The sequence below is a fragment of the Rhinoderma darwinii genome, chromosome 5, assembly GCF_050947455.1.
Source record: "Rhinoderma darwinii isolate aRhiDar2 chromosome 5, aRhiDar2.hap1, whole genome shotgun sequence".
Classification (NCBI taxonomy): Eukaryota; Metazoa; Chordata; class Amphibia; order Anura; family Rhinodermatidae; genus Rhinoderma; species Rhinoderma darwinii.
In genome coordinates, this window is record NC_134691.1 from 38,587,718 (window position 1) to 38,606,818 (window position 19,101).

General features: G+C 39.7%; 1 protein-coding gene across 2 annotated transcripts in view; it reads right to left on the reverse strand.

The window, feature by feature from the left end:
- Positions 1-19,101, reverse strand: part of ZFPM2 (zinc finger protein, FOG family member 2) — a 353,697-nt gene that overhangs the window by 280,945 nt on the left and 53,651 nt on the right. For both annotated transcript variants that reach the window (XM_075825834.1, XM_075825833.1), the window contains exon 2: positions 3,068-3,226. In XM_075825834.1, the coding sequence (XP_075681949.1) occupies positions 3,068-3,226 (159 nt within the window). The remainder of the gene's footprint in view (positions 1-3,067; positions 3,227-19,101) is intronic.

The window sequence follows — 19,101 nt, forward strand, 5'->3', positions numbered from 1 at the left end:
GACGTTTCATCCCATGTGACCGCCGCTGCAGCCAATCACAGGCTGCATCCGTCTCCTGGGATAAAACGTCATCCCAGGAGGCCGGCCTGCGAGCAGACCGGCTGAATGCTCACCAGTTTTCCGCAGCGGACATTCCAGGCGAAAAACTGTACCACAGTTCAGTGCGGTTTTTCGCCCAGAATTCCCTGTGGACACCGGGGAAGATACCAGATACCGCGGCCCGATACAAAATGATCCACGGCCCGATGGTTGGGGATCACTGTGCTAGATACAAATATCTTGAAAAGAGTTGGAACAATATGCTTCAGAGATTAGTTTTACAGTGCCAGTGGTTTAAGCGCCAGACAGTGTGACATCACTACGTAATTATTGTATAACAAAAAGTTATACAATTTTCTAACATCATTTGAGTATCAATTCCACATGGTTCTCAAGATCTCTGCTTGCAGCCACGAATGGGAATTAGAGGCTTCATTGCTTACTTCCAGAGAATGAAAATCAGTCCTGATCTCACATAGTTGCAGGGCTCGTTACAGTTACAGCACAGTTATAACGAACCCTGCAGCTGTGTCATCATCAGGCCACCAGGACAGATTTCCTTCTTCTGACATAAGAAATGAAGGTCCTCGCTGACTACAAGCACAATAATGTTCTACCGATTTTTACAGTCTAGTCCCATGCTACATATACTGTACGTGGTAATAAGGTTGCATTCATGGAGGAAGATATTTTACAACACGCAACGTACTTCCTCTCCAGTAATCCAATAATCTGTCCACTGCTTATAACCTAGAACAAATCTCAGATGCAAAGACATTTTTATCATCGCAACTTCTGTCAGGACATTGAAACTTTTATGTAAACATTTCTGAGTATTATCAGGAGCCGCCAGTTTATTATAACATAATGCGTCTCTGAGATTGTGCTGCCCTTTGATGCCAGCGCAATTATTAGATTACTACGTTTTTTTCTTAGAATCATTTTACGTGCAATTAAGAGCAACACGGGCGACCACTTGGGTAGAAATGTACGTAACTTTTCATAAACGATCACTGCTTTACCTTTAGGGTCACAGTGCGCCAAAGAATAGATAAGTTGCCAAGCAACCGAGCGAGAGACAGCAATGAAGTTAAACATTTCATGAAAGATGCATAAAATACAGAACTGTGGTGGACCCGGAATAATTAAAGGAGATAACAAGGAAGATATTGTATAAATATACTTATCTATTGCTATAAACATGTCGTATTTTATCTCTCAAGTTAAAAATCACATATGACATTTATTATGTGGTTACAGCAAGAGATGTCTTAAAGGGATTGTGATCTCAATAATGTTATTTTCGTATTTGGCACAGGGCAACGTAGACATAGTTTTATGTTGCTTCTCTATTAAATTTTTTTAGCGTGTTTTTTAATCAAAATGTGTATCAGTGCCACTTTCTAAATACTTTTTATTAAAAATAATTTTTACTTTTTGAGATACAGCTGCTTTGTATTCGTATACAGAGCAGCTGTATCGTGTGCTGAGACCTGAATCCATCAGTTCAGCGGCACTGACGGGTTCAGTGTCAGTGGGTCCTGTGTGTACCTGTTATCCATCACATCTAAGTTCATAACTTAGAGGTGATAGATTACAGGTGGATCCTGCATTTCAGAGACACGCAGGACCCATTGATACAGGACCCGTCAGTGCCGCTGACCTGACGGATTCAGGTCTCAGCGCTAGATGCAGCTGCTCTGTATACAAAGCAGCTGAATCTCGAAAAGTAAAAATAATTTTTAATAAAAAGTATTAAGAAAGTTGCTCAAAATACACTGATAAACATTTTTTATTAAAAAAAATGGTGTACATAGCCTTTAAGTAAATTTTAGGTAGTCTTTTATCCTAAGAAGTAGCAATAGGAGGTACAGACATACCTCCTATATGCTTTTTATTTATAATGGAAGTCTATGGGTGACAGAGCCAATGTATGCCTACATAGTTGCGTACGTCAGGGGCTTACGTCGGAGGTATACGTCGAGACACTGCGAATGCAATGTGCATAGGCCCTTAGATGTCCAATATTTTCACAAGATTGTGACGCGAAACGGAACTCAAAAGAGGAGGGTTTATACAAATGTTCTGTAAAGTTGCTGTCTCCGGGAGATTTTGTTAGAGTTCCATGGTCGATCCTGGATTTTCTATTATTTGATTCAGTATTTTCATGTAAAAAGCTGTGTAAATGCTGCCAAGACTCATAGAGAAAGCCTGTGAGTCCTGCTCCCCCGCCCACACAGAGTGATGACCATTTTTCCTGTACAATAAATGTCAATCAGTGTGGGTGGGTGGGGAATTCAGGACTCACAGGCTTTCTCTATGTGTTCTGGCAGCAAGTCAACATGACAATACTAGATCATAGAAAACTAAATAACCTGGAGCTCAGTGTCTCCCCCTCTGATAGAGCCATTCATTCTGATAATCGTACCCAATGGAGAACCAACGAAGACCCTAATAAATTGATTGCCGTTAAGCAGTCATGATGCCGCTAAAGTAAAACAATTCATATGAAGTGTTTTGCATTCATTTCCATTGACACAATAGTCCTATAAGAAAGAACCAGTCCTAAAGCCATATTATTTTACAAATTATCTGTCAATATTAATTTCTAAAATTCCAAAGGAAAAATAAAAGGTTACAGGTCCTTTGAAGCAAAATTGTACGCTGGTGGCTTGTGTCAGAAGGGATATTAATTAACATGGCATTAAGATATAAAATTCATTAAACCATAGTAACAAATAAGCAATTAACTTGTATACAATGAACATAAAATGGTAATTGATGATTAGGGTTCGGTCCATATTTGCATTTACTTGGGAAAAAATAATTCTAAGGTGTGATTTTATTGTATATGAAAGACGGACTAATTCTAGGAAAAGTGCATGTCGTACCCACTGAAGAAGGCTACGTAGCAGCAGCAGCACTAGCCTTGCAAGCAAAATGTGCTGGTATATATATATATATATACATTATATAAAAGCTGAACATTACAGCTGAATATTGTGTTGTATTTAGGTTGCTATAGTACCTTTGTTACAGAAATATTCCACATCTTCACAGGTCATATTCTCTGGCTCAAACTCTGTAGTAAAACTTCCTTCCAGTGGAAAATCTTCCTTTGTGATGATATCATTTTCCTCAGACTGGCAATCTTCCTCTTCATCCTCAATAGCATCTTCCAGAGGCCCTTCAAATACAAACAATTTGGATAGCTTATTATAAATGGTTATAGGATACACAAGTTAAAAATATTGTTTATAATATTATCATTTTCCATTTTCCTTATATACTTGATAAGGATCTAATGCACTTTTACTGTATATAAATATGAATATGACTTGTTTTCTGCTTTGTTTAGCAGTTTTCCCCTCTGCGCTCTATATCTCTAATTCTTAATTTTCTCTGAGGTAGTGGGTGGAGCCTAACTGCTATCATGACTTCCTTACACTGCACACATAGAGAAGAGAACATCCTGCTGTCCTTTGACTGTCTATCCCATATCTATAGAAGCTGCAGCATCAAGAAGGAGATTATATAGCAGTAAGGAGCAGTGTAGCTGAGAATCCAGCACTGGGGTGAGACAGCAACATTTACCAGGAAGCCGCATGTCTGTATGTGTCTTTCTCATTCTGCTCCTGCTCCCCTCCCCACTCCATAGACTTGTATAGGCAGAATGTCTGTGTCTGTCTCTTTCTTTCTCTGCTCTCTCCTCCTACTCCCACCTCCCCTCTCCATAGACTTGTATTGACAGGCAGTAAAGGGACAAACCCTCACCTTCTGCAGTCCGATTTTACTTGATAACAGGGGTGGACAGCAGATTACAGGAGGGCAGACAGCTAGTGGCAGTAACTTCACACAGAATTTGCATCGATAAATCAACTTAATTTTAACAGTAAGTAAAGTACAAAGTTTATCTATATCAGGTATACTATTGAGTAGCAGAAGTTGTTTGAAAAGTTAGTGTCCATTTAAAGAACTAAAATCTGTAAAAAAATAAAGAAATCTTGTGGTAACTATCAATTAGGATTTATTTTTTTTAAAGTTCATAATTAGTCATTTTTTGTGTTGTCTGTTAACTAGAATGTGCCAGAACATGTTTGGGCTGTTATTTAGCAACAGACACCACAAGAAGCAGGTGACAATCCTGGATTTCCTTATTCCAGTGGCTACTAGTGTTGTTGTCCCCAGTCTGCAGAAGTGCTGGTCGTCTGCATTGATGACATGTCACCAGTGCATTTGCCATCAGGGAAAGTAGCTAGTCAGTATAATGTTTTTCTTGAATTCTTCATTAAATATATTTTATTTTGCTTGACATCATAATGAGGGGTCATCAGAAGACAAGACAATATTGTGAACATTTAGTCACCCATTCAAAGTTGGATGCATTACGGGTCTTAAACGTAGTTGGTGGCAATATGACTGCAGGATCATACTGCTTACAAAATGTTTGTTTGTAGTCTGTTACCATGGAGCCACATAGGTTTGCATAGGAGCTGTAAACAAAGCAATAATACATTTTTAAAGGGGCTTTCCAGTCCCTAAAAATGTATAGCCTATCCTTAGGATCTGAGGATCCTGAGGATTGATACTGTCATCAATAGATGATCTACTTGCTCACTGTGAATTGTCGACACACTTGTAGCAGCGATTCCCAGGTATTGCAGCCTTCTTCTCCTATTGAAGTAAATGGGGAAGAAGGCTGCAATACCTGTGAATCGCCGCTACAAGTGTGTCGAGGATTCACAGTGAGCAAGTAGAAATGAAGGGGAAGCAGCGCTTGTATGAGCGCTGCACCCCCTTCAAAAAGCTGATCGGCGGTGGTCCCGGGAGTCAGACCCCGACCGATCAGCTATTGATGGCCTATACTGAGGATAGTCCATTCATTTTTAGGGACTGGAAAACCCCTTGAATAAAAACAATTTACAAAGGTTCTTCGATTTTCATTTTAGATGCAATGGAACAAAAAACATTTTTGCCAAACTGAACCTTCCCTTTAAGAAGTATGAACTTTGTGATCTAAAGCCATAAAATATATTTACACAAACAAGCTTCTTCAACTGCGCAAGTCGTAAAATCAAATGATGTTTTCTTTTATATAATAATCTATTTTAACATAGAATCCCTACCTGCTTAAAAATATGAAAGTATTATTTTACTTGAAGCCGCAGGAGATTCTTCACGTATCCTCAACCACAAGGACGCTATATCCAAAACCACTTTGATGTTATGACTGTAGCAGACATTTCATTTTACATACAGTAATGAAATGTCACCGACTAATGCTCTTTATTTTGTTCTACGATCATAGACAGGAACATACTGCTTCATTATATAAAGGGAACAGTACTTTTTTCTTGTTTCTTGTCAATAATCTTAGTATTGTCTTAAGTCTCATTGGGTTCCAACATTATTAAACTAACCTCAAACAATGGGTTTGGCCCAAATATTTCTAAAAAAAAATGGTTGGCCTTTTTCTGTGACCAACACCTTAATTAATTAAACTGATATGTGAGATAAATAATCCTACACATGCAAATCCAGTAGATTTAGTGATGTGGACAGGGCCGTATCAAGGTTGGTGGAGATCCCTTGGCAAAAAAATTGGTGTGGGCCATGTCGCTATTAGCAATGTCATATGTATGTATGATATGCGCTTGACAAAGGCTGCATTGAGCAGCTGAAACGTTGCATTCTATTACACAGATGGGTGAATAAAAATCCCTTTTTTTTACTTTTGGAGTGCTGCCTCTATTTCTATTCTTTGCCTCATATGATATGTAGATCCTTTAGACTGGACTTATAAACATGTGTATGAGGGCAGCTCCACTGTCACAAGATTGGGCATCTTGAATTTCTAATTTAAAGAAAATACAATAAAGCTCACCGCTTTTCCTTCATATGGTCAGCGTGCTTTAGGCTTTATTCAGACGAACGGGAAAAACGTACGTGCAACGCGCGTGATTTGAACGCGCGTTGCACGGACCTATATGTGTCTATGGGGCCGTGCTGACATGTCCGTGATTTTTACTCAGCGTGAGTCCGCTGAAAAAAAGTCACGACATCTCCGTTCTTTCAGCGTTTTGCGCGCATCACGCACCCATTGAAGTCAATGGGTGCGTGAAAACCATGCATGCCGCACGGAAGCACTTCCGTGCGAACTGCGTGATTCGCGCAAGAGCTGTCAAAAGGATGAATGTAAACAGAAAAGCACCACGTGCTTTTCTGTTTACAAACATCCAAACGGAGTGTCTTTGAGATGAGCGAACCCGGACAACCGAACCGAACTTCACCGGGTTCGGCCGAACTCGCTTTGGCCGAACCCGGCAAAAAAATTTCCGGTACGCGACGTCAGGAGATAGTCACTGTCCAGGGTGCTGAAAGAGTTAAACTGTTTCAGCACCCTGGACAGTGACTTCCGATCCCAATAAATATGAACGTGTACAAAAAAAAGAAGTTCTGACTTACCGATAACTCCCGGCTTCTTCCTCCAGTCTGACCTCCCGGGATGACAATTCAGTCCAAGTGACAGCTCCAGCCAATCACAGACCAAGCACAGGCTGCAGCGGTCACATGGACTGCCGCGTCATCCAGGGAGATGGGGCAGATGTCAAGAGAGGCGCGTCACCAAGGCAACGGCCGGGAGGGAAGTTCTCGGTAAGTACAAACTTTTTCTTTTTTTTTTAACAGGTTGCTCGATATTGTGATCGCCATTCACTGTCGAGGGTGCTGAAAGAGTTAACTGCCGATCAGTTAACTCTTTCAGCACCCTGGACAGTGACTGACATCGACTAGCCTCATCTCTATGATGGCGGCTGCGCGAAAATCACGCAGCCGCGCATCAAACACGGATGACACACGGAGCTGTCAAGTGGTTTTTGCTCATGTGAATCCAGCCTTAGTCTTAGGAGTACACAGAAAAAACTTGCAGGCTTTCAAGGGTAATCTGTAGAAACAAAGAAATATTGGCCAGCACCTCCTATCTTGAATTTCTACCTGCCTGATACTCTATTTAACTGTAAGATAAGCGGCGTTGGATGTATCTGGAAGCTACTAATAGCCCTCTTACTATGGCAATAAACATAGTCAGGGTATGTGCACACGGCTTATTTTTGGCTGTTTCTCGGGCCGTAAACGACCTCCAAACGGCCAAAAAATCGGAGGCAGAACGCCTCCAAACATCTGCACATTGATTTCAATGGGAAAAACGGCGTTCTGTTCCGACGGGCCGTTTTTTTACGCGCCCATTTTTAAAAACCGCCCGTGCATGTCACTTCTTGAGCCGTTTTTGGAGCCGTTTTTCATTGACTCTATAGAAAAACAGCTCCAAAAACGGCCATAAAAAACGCCGCAAAAAACGCAAGTGGCTTAAAAAATGTCTGAAAATCAGGAGCTGTTTTCCCTTGAAAACAGCTCCGTATTTTCAGACGTTTTTGATTTTGTGTGTGCACATAGCCTTAGTAGGACAGTTAGTCGAATGGAGCTCCGATCCTTAGTCATAAAAGTGAGAACTGGATAAACTATAATCCAGTTGGGTCTTAATTTGTCATTACAAGTCTGCATACTCACCAATGATTCATGTAAAGAGGTAGGGAAAAATGGGGGAGGAGGGATCCTCCAGCTTACCAGTTCAGTGGAATCAATATTGGATGGGCACGGATCCTCGTGGCGGCACACGTATTGGTAGAAGCAAAAAGAAAAAGATCTGGAACCAGCGCTTTATGATAAAAAGAAGAAATCTTCCAACTTTATTTCATTTCTTTAAAAAAATTCCAGCTGCAAATGGGGTTGGTTGCAAAACAGTTAGCCTACGCGTTTCAGACGTATTCCACGTCCTTACTCATGGCCTGTGTGCAAGGACGTGAAATATGTCTGAAACGCGTAGGCTAACTGTTTTGCAACCAACCCCATTTGCAGCCAGAATTTTTAAAAGAAATTAAATAAAGTTGGAAGATTTCTTCTTTTTATCATAAAGCGCTGGTTCCAGATCTTTTTCTTTTTGCAATGATTGATGTCTAATGGTGGTGTGGCAATAGTGGTGGTGGCGGTTGCAATCACCTGGTGCATAGCTACTTCTGCCACATAATAGAACAGTGGCATTTGCATATTTTTATAGTTTATATAAATTCTATATCATGTAAACTCATCGTGATACAGTATGCACTGGTGGTAAGGAGCTTCACCTTACATATCTAGTTTAATTCCTTCTATGACTTCCCTAAATAAAGAAGATCCGCTAATGAGTCAATGACATTACAGTTGACTGGTTACTATGATTGATGATTTCCCCAATCCAAATTTATTATAGACAATATTCTGCACCGGATATTATGACGGCAAAAACACATTGTGACATATAACGTACTTGACTTAGCGAAGAGTCGATTTAATCATTTTATCTGTTCTAACCGCGTTCAATATCCCTAAGCTCCTCTCGGACGCCTCCATATAGACATTAAGCTAAAGAAAACCTATGGATATGTCCTACAGTTCTTCACCACAGGACTTGACAAGCACGGCTCATGTACATCCCACAGAGCTCTTTAATGAAGGTATGTTCGTTCTGTGGACATTGCAAGACCACATAAGCCTTATGTAATTGAGCTTAACAGCAAGAATAAAAGTCCTATTTCTCCAGCTTCTAAAAATCTATTTAAAATGAGTAAAGTTCCTCCTGCCGACACTCACTTTTTAACATGAGTTGCATCAGGGGATCTTGTACGATGGAAATATTTTTATTAATTTTTCTCTTATCTACAGGAGGATGTTGCTTTTTTTCATTTACATTCCTAGCCTCCAGGTAGCAGAGTAGAGAATCATAGACTAGAAAATTTTTGATTAATTTCTTTCCATGTGTTATGTTATTTCTTATATATAATTGATTTCTTTTGCTTGTAGCTGTACATCTATTTTATATCTGCACCTATTGCCTTCCTTCAATCAAGAAAGTTGAAGAAAATTACCTGAATTTTGTTAAGTTTATTAAAATAGGTAGCGCTCTGAATATTTAAATTGTTAAGTTTATTAAAAAGAGCTCAGTGAATATTTAAATTGCGTTTTGAAATGCTAACGAAAGGAAGATATTACAGAATTTTAATAGTAGGTTCAATATGACCCACCGACTTTTGCAAGAAGGGTCAAAAATTATTCAAATTGTTTCTTTACACTCAAAGAAGAAAACCTTTGATTTTTTTTCTAAATGGATTAATATTCTTCTCTGCTGGGTCTTTTGACACGTTGCTGTATGACAGTATTAATTCTACTGGTGTATAAATTTTTCAAAGACCTTTATGCTTTCATTTTCATGTACGCTCTTAACTTTTTTATCTTTGCTATTATGATAGAAGAAGCTTTTATTAAGACTTTTTGGCCTTCTTTTGAGCTGGCCAAAATACGCCTGACATTTTACGGGAAGAGCTACCTTGTTTTAAGAGCGGAAAAAAAAAAGCCTAAGACACAGACGCATTTCTAGTTAATCTTAAGTAAACAGCTTAATGCAGGGTTCAAAAAAACTCACATAGGGCGAAATGTAAAATTTGGTCTATCACAATAATCATGTAAAATGTGTTCCTTAAGGGGTTGTCCGCTTTGGACAATCCCTACTTGTTAAAAGTGTCCCTTGATAATAAGCTGATCACCAAAAGTCCCCCTGCTGGGACCCCAAGAAATAAACTTAACTTTGGGGGAAACCTCGCAGTAAGTATTAATTTTTACTGCAGGGCCACCAAAGGGTAAATTAAGCAGTGCACAGTGCCCCTTCAAATCAATGGATTGTGAGTGAATTTGGGACAAGACAGGTCCTCCAGAGAGAGAGAGACACTCTTTGTAACCATTCCCCACTCTGGCCAAGAGATGAGGATCCTAAACAGGGGATTCTTCTTTTTTTAAACTCAGAATTCCCTAATAGGGTGCATGGGTTTTCTAAACTGGACAGCCCTGCTTATAACAAGCAATACCTGGGAACCGAAGGAAAAATAGAAAATGGCCCAGGTCTCTAAATAGCCGCATTTAGAATTAGGGTATGTTCACACGCTGAGTCAAAAACGTCTGAAAATACAGAGCTGTTTTCAAGGGAAAACACCTCCTGATTTTCAGACGTTTTTTAAGCCACTAGCGATTTTCGCACCGTTTTTTTACGGCCGTTTTTGGAGCTGTTTTCCATAGAGTCAATGAAAAACGGCTCAAAAAACATCCCAAGAAGTGACCTACACTTCTTTTTCGCGGCCGTTTTTTGACGTGGCCGTTTTTCAACACGGCCGCGTAAAAAAATGTCCCGTTCTGCTTCCGATTTTTCGCCCATTTTTCGGGCGTTTACGGCCCTAAAAACAGCCGAAAATAAGCTGTGTGAGCATACCCTTAGAATGGCCCACCAGAGTACCATAGGATCCTCCAGGATTTAACACATTAATAGGCCCAGAGATCCAGAAGCAGACAACCCCATATAAAGTTTATTTGGAACCCATCACTTGCCGTTATGGATAATTCTTATTCTCATTAAAGAATAACATATTAGAATTGATTAATGATATGACCTGAGAACACAGTTTGTTTTTCCAAGTTTTGGCTTTAATGCTTATCCTTCGATTTATAATGAACTAAAGGTTTCATTTATTACCACTTCGTGAATAGACATTCAAACAAAGATAATATTGTGATCATGTTTAATGTCCAACTTGGACAATCTTTTTTTTATTAGGAAAGGTCCCCAATGATAAGCTGATCACAGGATTTCCTGATGTAGGTACACCCAGCAATCAGTTGTATTTGTGGAGAGTTTAATGTCCTTGCAGCGCCACCACAGGGCAGACAAAGTATTACACAGTTCCCATTGAAATCAATGGGCTGCCTGTGTAATATATGGATGTCTTAAGAGATTTTTCTTATAGTGACTCTCCACTCTGGCTAACAGATGAGGCTCCCCCTCTCTTTACTAAAATTTCTATAATAGGGTCTTTGAAAGCTGGGTTACTAAACCAGATAACCCATTTAAAGGGAAAATCCAGCCAAAAATGATCTGCTGACACGTAATCGATATGTGTCAGATGAACACACAGGGAATTTGTGGGTTCGGATCAAGAGTAATTTCCAAAATGAAGGGGCAAAAGATCAATACAAAGTGCCTTAACCACTATGGGCCTGCTCTAAAATTTAGGTTACTGGAAATCACACAAAAAATGTTAGTTGTTAATCTCCCTCCAATAAAAAAAATATGCAGGAGATAAACTGCTACTACTACTTCTAATATTACTACTATTACTACATACTGTCACAGAATGCACCAAAAGAATGTAAACTTTTTTGAAAAGTGCCTAGAAAAGGCTGCGCCATTTTTTGGTGCAAAACATTCGTGTAAATGTAAGCTTGCCATAAAGAACAGAAAAATGTCTAATATATCTAGAGTTCAACCAAATTTATCATGCCACAAACTCCCCCATTGGGCCTGTGTAAAACCAGTGTAAACTAAGGCTCAGTTCATACGTTGCGTAAATACAACGGTTTTTCCGCAACGGAATTCGTTGCGGAAAATCCGTAGCTAATACTGTAGCAGCAAAGTGGATGAGATAAAACTAATCACATCCACATGCTGACTAAATGCAGAGCGGAAAAAAACACTCAGAAATTGACCTGCGATGCAGAGTTTTATTCCGCACCATGTGAATTATATTTGAGTAAATGCGGCTTATTTGTTGTGAGTTTCCCCATTTAATTCAATGGGGAGGTAAATCCCACAACAAAAACACAGTGGTTGTGTTTTTTTGCGGTGTGTTGGCAGCTATTCCGCCACAAAAAACGGCACTCATAAAATATTAAAAATCTCATACTCACCCAGAAGTCTGTGTTCCTCGATCCAGCACGGCCTCCTGGGATGACGTTTCATCCCATATGACCGCTGCAGCCAATCACAGTCTGTATCGGCGGTCACATGGGATGAAACATCATCAAAAACGTCATACCAGGAGGCTGACCTGTTAGCCAGCCGTCTAAGTGCTGCAGTTTTCCGCAGTGGACATTCTGGGCGAAAAACTGCACCACAGTTTGGTGCGCTTTTTTGCCCGCAATTCCCTGCGGCGCACTGTTCGGATACGCTGCATGCTATTACGCAGTGTATCCGCCCCGTGTGAACTCAGCCTAAATGTAGAGGAGTTACCTACAGCAATCAATCCTAGGTCCAAGCTCTAACCATAATGTCCCTGTATACTTAACCCTATATTGGAAAATAATTATACACTATAAAAGCGACGGGTTCATCCTTATAGTGATATAGACACGTTTAATTTTATTACATTTCTTCTTAAAAATTCATAGAAATGTGTTCTAGCCATTTTATATATTATTCCGTATATAAGAGAGGAGGGAAATGGAGCTGGGAGAGGAACTGCAGGAGCCAGCAGACCCTACTATCGATAATAGGGCGTCCTTCCGTCCCTGCTGCGTTGAGCACTATATATGTGGAGGCAGAATGGTAAGGATTTGTGGGTAAGCAGGAACAGGGGGCAATTACATGAAGAATTTCCGATCCAAAAATCTGAAAAACATTTGAAACCGAGTGGGAAAGGCAAATGGTGCGACTTCTACAAAGAGAACTTGTCCCCCTTGATAATTGATAAATAGAAGGTGTAGCGCACGTCTTTATAACATCGTGCCACCATTTATAAGGAGCACGCAGGGCCTTCTGCTTCAAGTACCCAACAGGGAATTTGCCTGTTCTATTTTATTGAGTAGATACAACCCTTCTCTCAGCTACTGAATCAATACAGGAAGCGACATTTATACGAGTCAGATTAAAGCCCTGACTTGAAATATTCCATTTACACACTGGAGATCGATTTTCTTTTCTGAAGGCATGCCCCCTGTAATGGCTAAGAGCATCATAAATTGCAAAACAAGATCTATATTAAAACAGGGGACAAAAAGGGACATAAGGGCCAATAATTTCCACAGCAGATCCAGACTCGACAATGTCAATAAAAAGAGTTGGTAGGATAAATGTCAGTAGGACCATTGCGGGGACTGCTAAGTGTTTCGTGGGTTCGTGTAGTCACACATCATGGTGGGTTTCTCCTTCCGTACTGAGTAGACGAGACATGATTTTGTAAGGATTACAGGGTACCCTGCCAACGGCTCTAATAAGATCACACACTTGCTGAGTCTCTCGTCTCAATTTTGCAGCACAGAATCACAGGGATTGAACTGGAAACCAGGAGGTCTCTATTGCCAAGAAATGTACCACCGAGTTAAAAGATGAATTTTGTCATTATTGTAGCAGCTGATTCTTGAAATTCACACCAGTTTCCGTATTTGTTTGTGCGACATCACAGCGTACAACTAGGCCGTACATATTATTGTGTGATCACACAATGAGCCTGCAGCTAAATACACAGTTTCAGGATTTGGGGGATGGTAATTCGGGCTGCTAAATTAGATATGCGTTACTGGAAGGCACATTGAATGCATCACACGTGGGTGGCACAGAATTTTACAAAATTCTTACAATCTGGTTTGGGAAATGCTGGATTGTCAAACATTCTGGAAATCAGACTGTTATAGTAAAGTATATAAATGTGCCTATAAGAGCAGAGAGCCACGAAGAAGGCCAAAATAATAAAAAATATAACATAAAATATGTTGTTTAATCAGAGGAGTGTATAAATTGGCTGCTCTTTGTCTTTGCAGTTTTGTGCCAGAAACAAATGTTAAATGATCAGATGCCAGATCTAACTATCTATATATATTAAGTCTTTTAGGCATTGAGGTATATATAGCTATATCATGAAATTTTTTATATATGTGCATAACAGTTTAAGCTGTTTTACTGTTACAGAGCTCCAAATTCGCTGAATAGACATAGGTGGGAGCTTATCAACCTTTCTACGCCAGTTTTCTGTTCGAGAAAAGGCACAAAAGGACCCAAAAGTCACAACTAATAGTACAAATTGTGACTGTTGGCCTTTTTACGCCGGCCTTGGCACTTTTGTGAAGAGGGATGTGGCTTCACAAAAGGGGCAGGGCCACAGTGGCCAAACAAATTTATAATAATTTACTGGTGTAAATTATAGTAGAAATCTATGCCAGTGACTGCTGGGCCACATACCTTGTCCCTCTATTGGACTACCCCCCCCAACCCCGTTGGACAATTAAATAAATAAAAGAATATGCTCACCTCACCGCTCCTCCTCTCCACTCCTGGTCCCCTAAGCAGGAAGTTGTATGTGACGCAGTATGTAGAGGTGACCCAGGAGGGGAAAGTAAAGAGGAGCGGTGAGGTGAGTATCATTTTAATTTTATTATATATCCGTCTGAGTGGGGTGGATGACGCATGGCCTCCGTCGTTCCGCCACAATTGTAGCGCACAGCCAGCAGGAAAATGCAATAAATTTATATAGAGGCATGCGCCTCCTAATAAATCTGTTACATCCTTCTCCAGGGAAACAGAAAGCTAAGACCTGGATATGAAATGCCAGTCTTATTAAATATGCCCCATAGAGTTAAATGGCAAAATTCTGTCTGACTGTACCTGCCACTAGAGGGAGCTTAGGAGCTTACTGCATACAGTTTATAAATTGAGCGCAGTAATAAAGCAGCATGCAGTAAACTACTAATGTCACCTAGTGGTGGCTGAACGTAGTCAGAATGATATCATTTTTTTCTATGCAGGCGATTTGGAGGTCTGTATCAGATAAAGGAGCTCTAAGGGCAACTTCAATGACATAGTGTGAAAAGATGGACATTAACTTTAAACACCACTACCTTTATAAGCCGGGTCATTCCAGTATTAAGCAATTTAAACTGTTCATCTGTTCAACTGTTTAAACTGTTCATCTGCTATTAACCCATACGTAAGTGGACCAACTCAACTGATGACTATCCATAGCATTGTAACTTGCCATATGAACATGGCAGGCACTGACACAATGTAGTAGGGTAGATTGTATTATTATACTATAGGGAGAGGTTCTTCGCTGCAATGCTTGATAATCTGTAGGACTCCAGACAATGTGGTGAAGGCAATTTCACTAAAATCGTTTCACGCAGAGGTAAACTTGACAGCACAGACGCTAAGCCCTGGAGTCGCATGAAGTTCACATCACGACTCTATTAGGGATCCTGCTGTCTCTATCTACCCTCAGTCTGTGACTTCCTATGTACTTCCAGTCCATCACCACTTTTAATCTCTTTCCTTATTACATGCAGCAAAGTTCTCCACAGCCAGGTCCCCATGGTGATTTTGTGCATGGCCATTTTCCCTTATACAATTACAGAAGATTGCAGTGCAACGTCACGTTATCGCTGATATTAGCCTAAGAGGGTAATATAATGCAATCCAGGTGGAATTTCACTTTAAAGACTTTTTCTAATATTAGGAAAAACGGATCTGCTTTTTTTTTTTTTATCAAAACAGCGCCACTTTTGTCCATAGGCTGTGTCTGGTATTGTTGCTCAGCCCAATCCAGTCAAAATCAATGCAGCTGAGCTGTAATACCAGACAGAGCCATTAGAAAGATGTGGCGCTATTTCTGGAAAAAAAAGTAGACTCTCATTTTACTAGTTGGAAACAACATTGGGACAACTGATCAGTCACTCATCAGGTCACTGCCTCTCACATAATCATCCCACTCATCTGCTGATGTAAACCCCAGGAACTCTTGAAAAAAGTTCCATGGTGGAATTGAAAGGTCGCTTGGCTCTAAACATGGGCAAATAAAACCACAGATTTTCTTACTGGACCTTGCTGGAGTGCTGCAATCTTTTTTATTTTGTGTACATATATATATATATATATATATATATATATATATATATATATATATATATATATATATATATATATATATATATATAGATAGATAGATAGATAGATAGATAGATAGATAGATATACAGTATATATATATATATATATATATATATATATATATATATATATATAGTATAGTATAGTATAGTATATAGTATGTATATATATATTTATTTATATGCACACATACTTAGGATTTCAGGCTGCAAATTCACATCTTGAATTGGGTCAGTCACTACTAAAAGGGATCAACAGAAATAAACAAGAGATTTGAACAGATGGTAACCCAGAGCCGGAAATTTTCTCATGCATGTAAAATGGGTAATTAAAGCCTAATTTATCTTGAGGTCCAGGGAATTCCGCTGCTTCGCTGCCTTTGGCCACTTTTACTTATTTTACATACACATTTAAGAGTCAAGTGTATAGAATAAGTGTGGAATAGTAGAGATGAGATTATCATTTCATACTCATTAAAATATTAACATGAGTGACATTAGCTATATGAACGAGGGTTAAGTATATTGTATATTAGTTAATTAATGGCTATTTGAAATATATTAAAGCGCCCCTCCATTTAAATAATAACACTAGAATATGCTCATCAATGTTCCTCACCTCCCGGTTTGCTCCGTATTTCATGTGTTAGAGCAGCAGTTTGTTCTCCGGGGCCTCTCTATCTACTGCAGCTGGAGACAGGAAGTTGCCACCATAGTCTGCCATATTGAATTCATGGACCTGACTTTTCTGGTCACCTAGTGACTAGTATACAACACACAAATATACTTCTCTTCTCTCCTCCCCTTCTTCCACCTATATGGGCACTGTGGCATTATCTACAGAGGCATTGTGCGGCACTACCTTCAGGGGGCTTTGTGTGGCACTATCTACATGGGCACTGTGGCACTATTTACAGGGGACAGAGTGTGGCACTATTTACAGGGGACAGAGTGTGGCACTATCTACAGAAGGCACTGTGGCACTATCTACAGGGTGTACTATTTACAGGGGGCACTGTCTATGCTGGTTTTTACGCTATGAGTAGTGGTCATTACATATCCACTAGCCTAGCCCTTTATATTAGAGCTTGTAATATAAAGGCCTAGGCTGGTGAATACGTGCAGACCAATACTCGTGGCGTAAAAACCAGAGGGTAGCGGGAGCGCAGTAAAAATAACTTTGTTTAAAAAGTATTCGTTTGCCCCTGCTCAAAAACTTTTTGGATGGTCAAAGAGGTACACACATGGTTCATTGTATAAAAGATCCATTCTTTTATGCATATGTATACACTTTACAAGAATTTAGAATATACACATAAGCACTAAAAACATCTTAATATAGACATTGCTAAGGTCCAAATTGCATCAAAACATAAAATATTAATAACTATTATGCAGATAGGAACCAGACTGATTTATCCATGCACATCCTTATATCAGGTCAAAAAGAGGGACAGTTAGGTAGCAAAGAGGGAGTTTGGTCAAAATCCCTCAAAAATATTCCACTTAGGAGGTATAGTGATGCTATGCTTTGGCTTTAGACCCTATAATTTATTAGGCCTCCTTTACATGGTTTTGCAAACTAAAAATACGTCCAAAAAACTCTGTAAAGAAAAAACTTCTACAACTACTTTTTGGAAGGAACGCCACCGGGGCCAAAAACATACCAAAAAAAAGCCACTAACATAAACACATTGAATTATCAATATACTTATGCCATAAATACTATACATTAATGTAAATATACTGAGAAATATGGCGTTCAGGCTGACTACCATAATATTGAAGGCCCAGCTACACTTTTTCTGATACATGACATGAATATGTTGGAAAAAATGGGCTGGGCTTCGGAGTCGCACTGGGCGCGACTCATTTCATGTAAAGTTGCCACGATTTTCTGCTTAGAAAAGTGTAGGAAAACAATGCCATGCGTGTGCCCTGTTGATAACTTTGACCCACTTTGAACTAAGGGGAGAAGCCAACGGTGGATCATTATGGTGCACTGTTATAATTAAATTTCACCCATTGCATGTAGAGAACTTAAGGGTATGTTCACACGTAGTCAACAAAAACGTCTGAAAATCCAGAGCTGTTTTCAAGGGAAAACAGACCCTGCTTTTCAGACGTTTTTTTACCAACTCGCATTTTTCGCTGCGTTTTTCGCGCCGTTTTCGCGGCGTTTTTTACGTCCGTTTTTGGAGCTGTTTTCATTGGAGTCTATGAGAAAACAGCTCCAAAAACGTCCAAAGAAGTGTCCTGCACTTCTTTTGACGAGGCTGTATTTTTACGCGTCGTCGTTTGACAGCTGTCACACGACGATGCGTAAATAACAGGTCGTCTGCACAGTACGTCGGCAAACCCATTCAAATGAATGGGCAGATGTTTGCCGACGTATTGGAGCCGTATTTTCAGACGTAAAACGAGGCATAATACGCCTCGTATACGTCTGAAATTTGGCCGTGTGAACATACCCTTATATCCTCAATCAGAAAAAATGACACTAAAAATGCCACCTAAATGCTGTATGTGCCTCCAGACGGGCGTATTTGTACTCATGCTCATCAGTGGTGCTTCTCATTTTCAGTACATTACCTCGGTCTGTTCTTAAAGTCACGCGCACCCCATTCCTCTTAACATACTATGATGTAGAATACATACAGTGTAATCACAGCAGTGAATCATGTACAAAAAATTGGAAAAACACATAAACATAATAAAAAATGATTTACAACTCAGCTGTCTCGCAGGATAAGCGGTATATACATCTGATGTCATCGCAATATATTTACATTAATAGGAGAATGCAGAAGCAGGTGGTAAAAATGATGTTTTCAGCGGTAACATCACAGTAATGTTCCATCTCACATATCACATTTACTGTAGATAACTTTATAACTGTGATGCAAGCAATGGGATAAATTGTGGTAATGTGAGAATCACTAATTTCTTATCATTAGCTGACGGGAAGGCTGTGCATACATTGCATACATTATAATTTAGCACCTATAAAAAAACCAGCTGTAACGTAATATACATCGCAGATTTGTATATAGTAGGTACCGTACGGTTTATTCAGCTCAAACATAAGACAATTTTCAGTATTAAATTAAAGGGACAGTCCACTTTTGATCACCTCCTCCCTTGCAGCTGAACTAAACAAGTGGTTCTCCCTTATATGTGTACTGCATATTTACATTAACCCTTCACAGGGACCGACCTATCCGCAACGAAGAAGAGGAGCTATATTACCCACACAACTATCAAAGACGTTTCC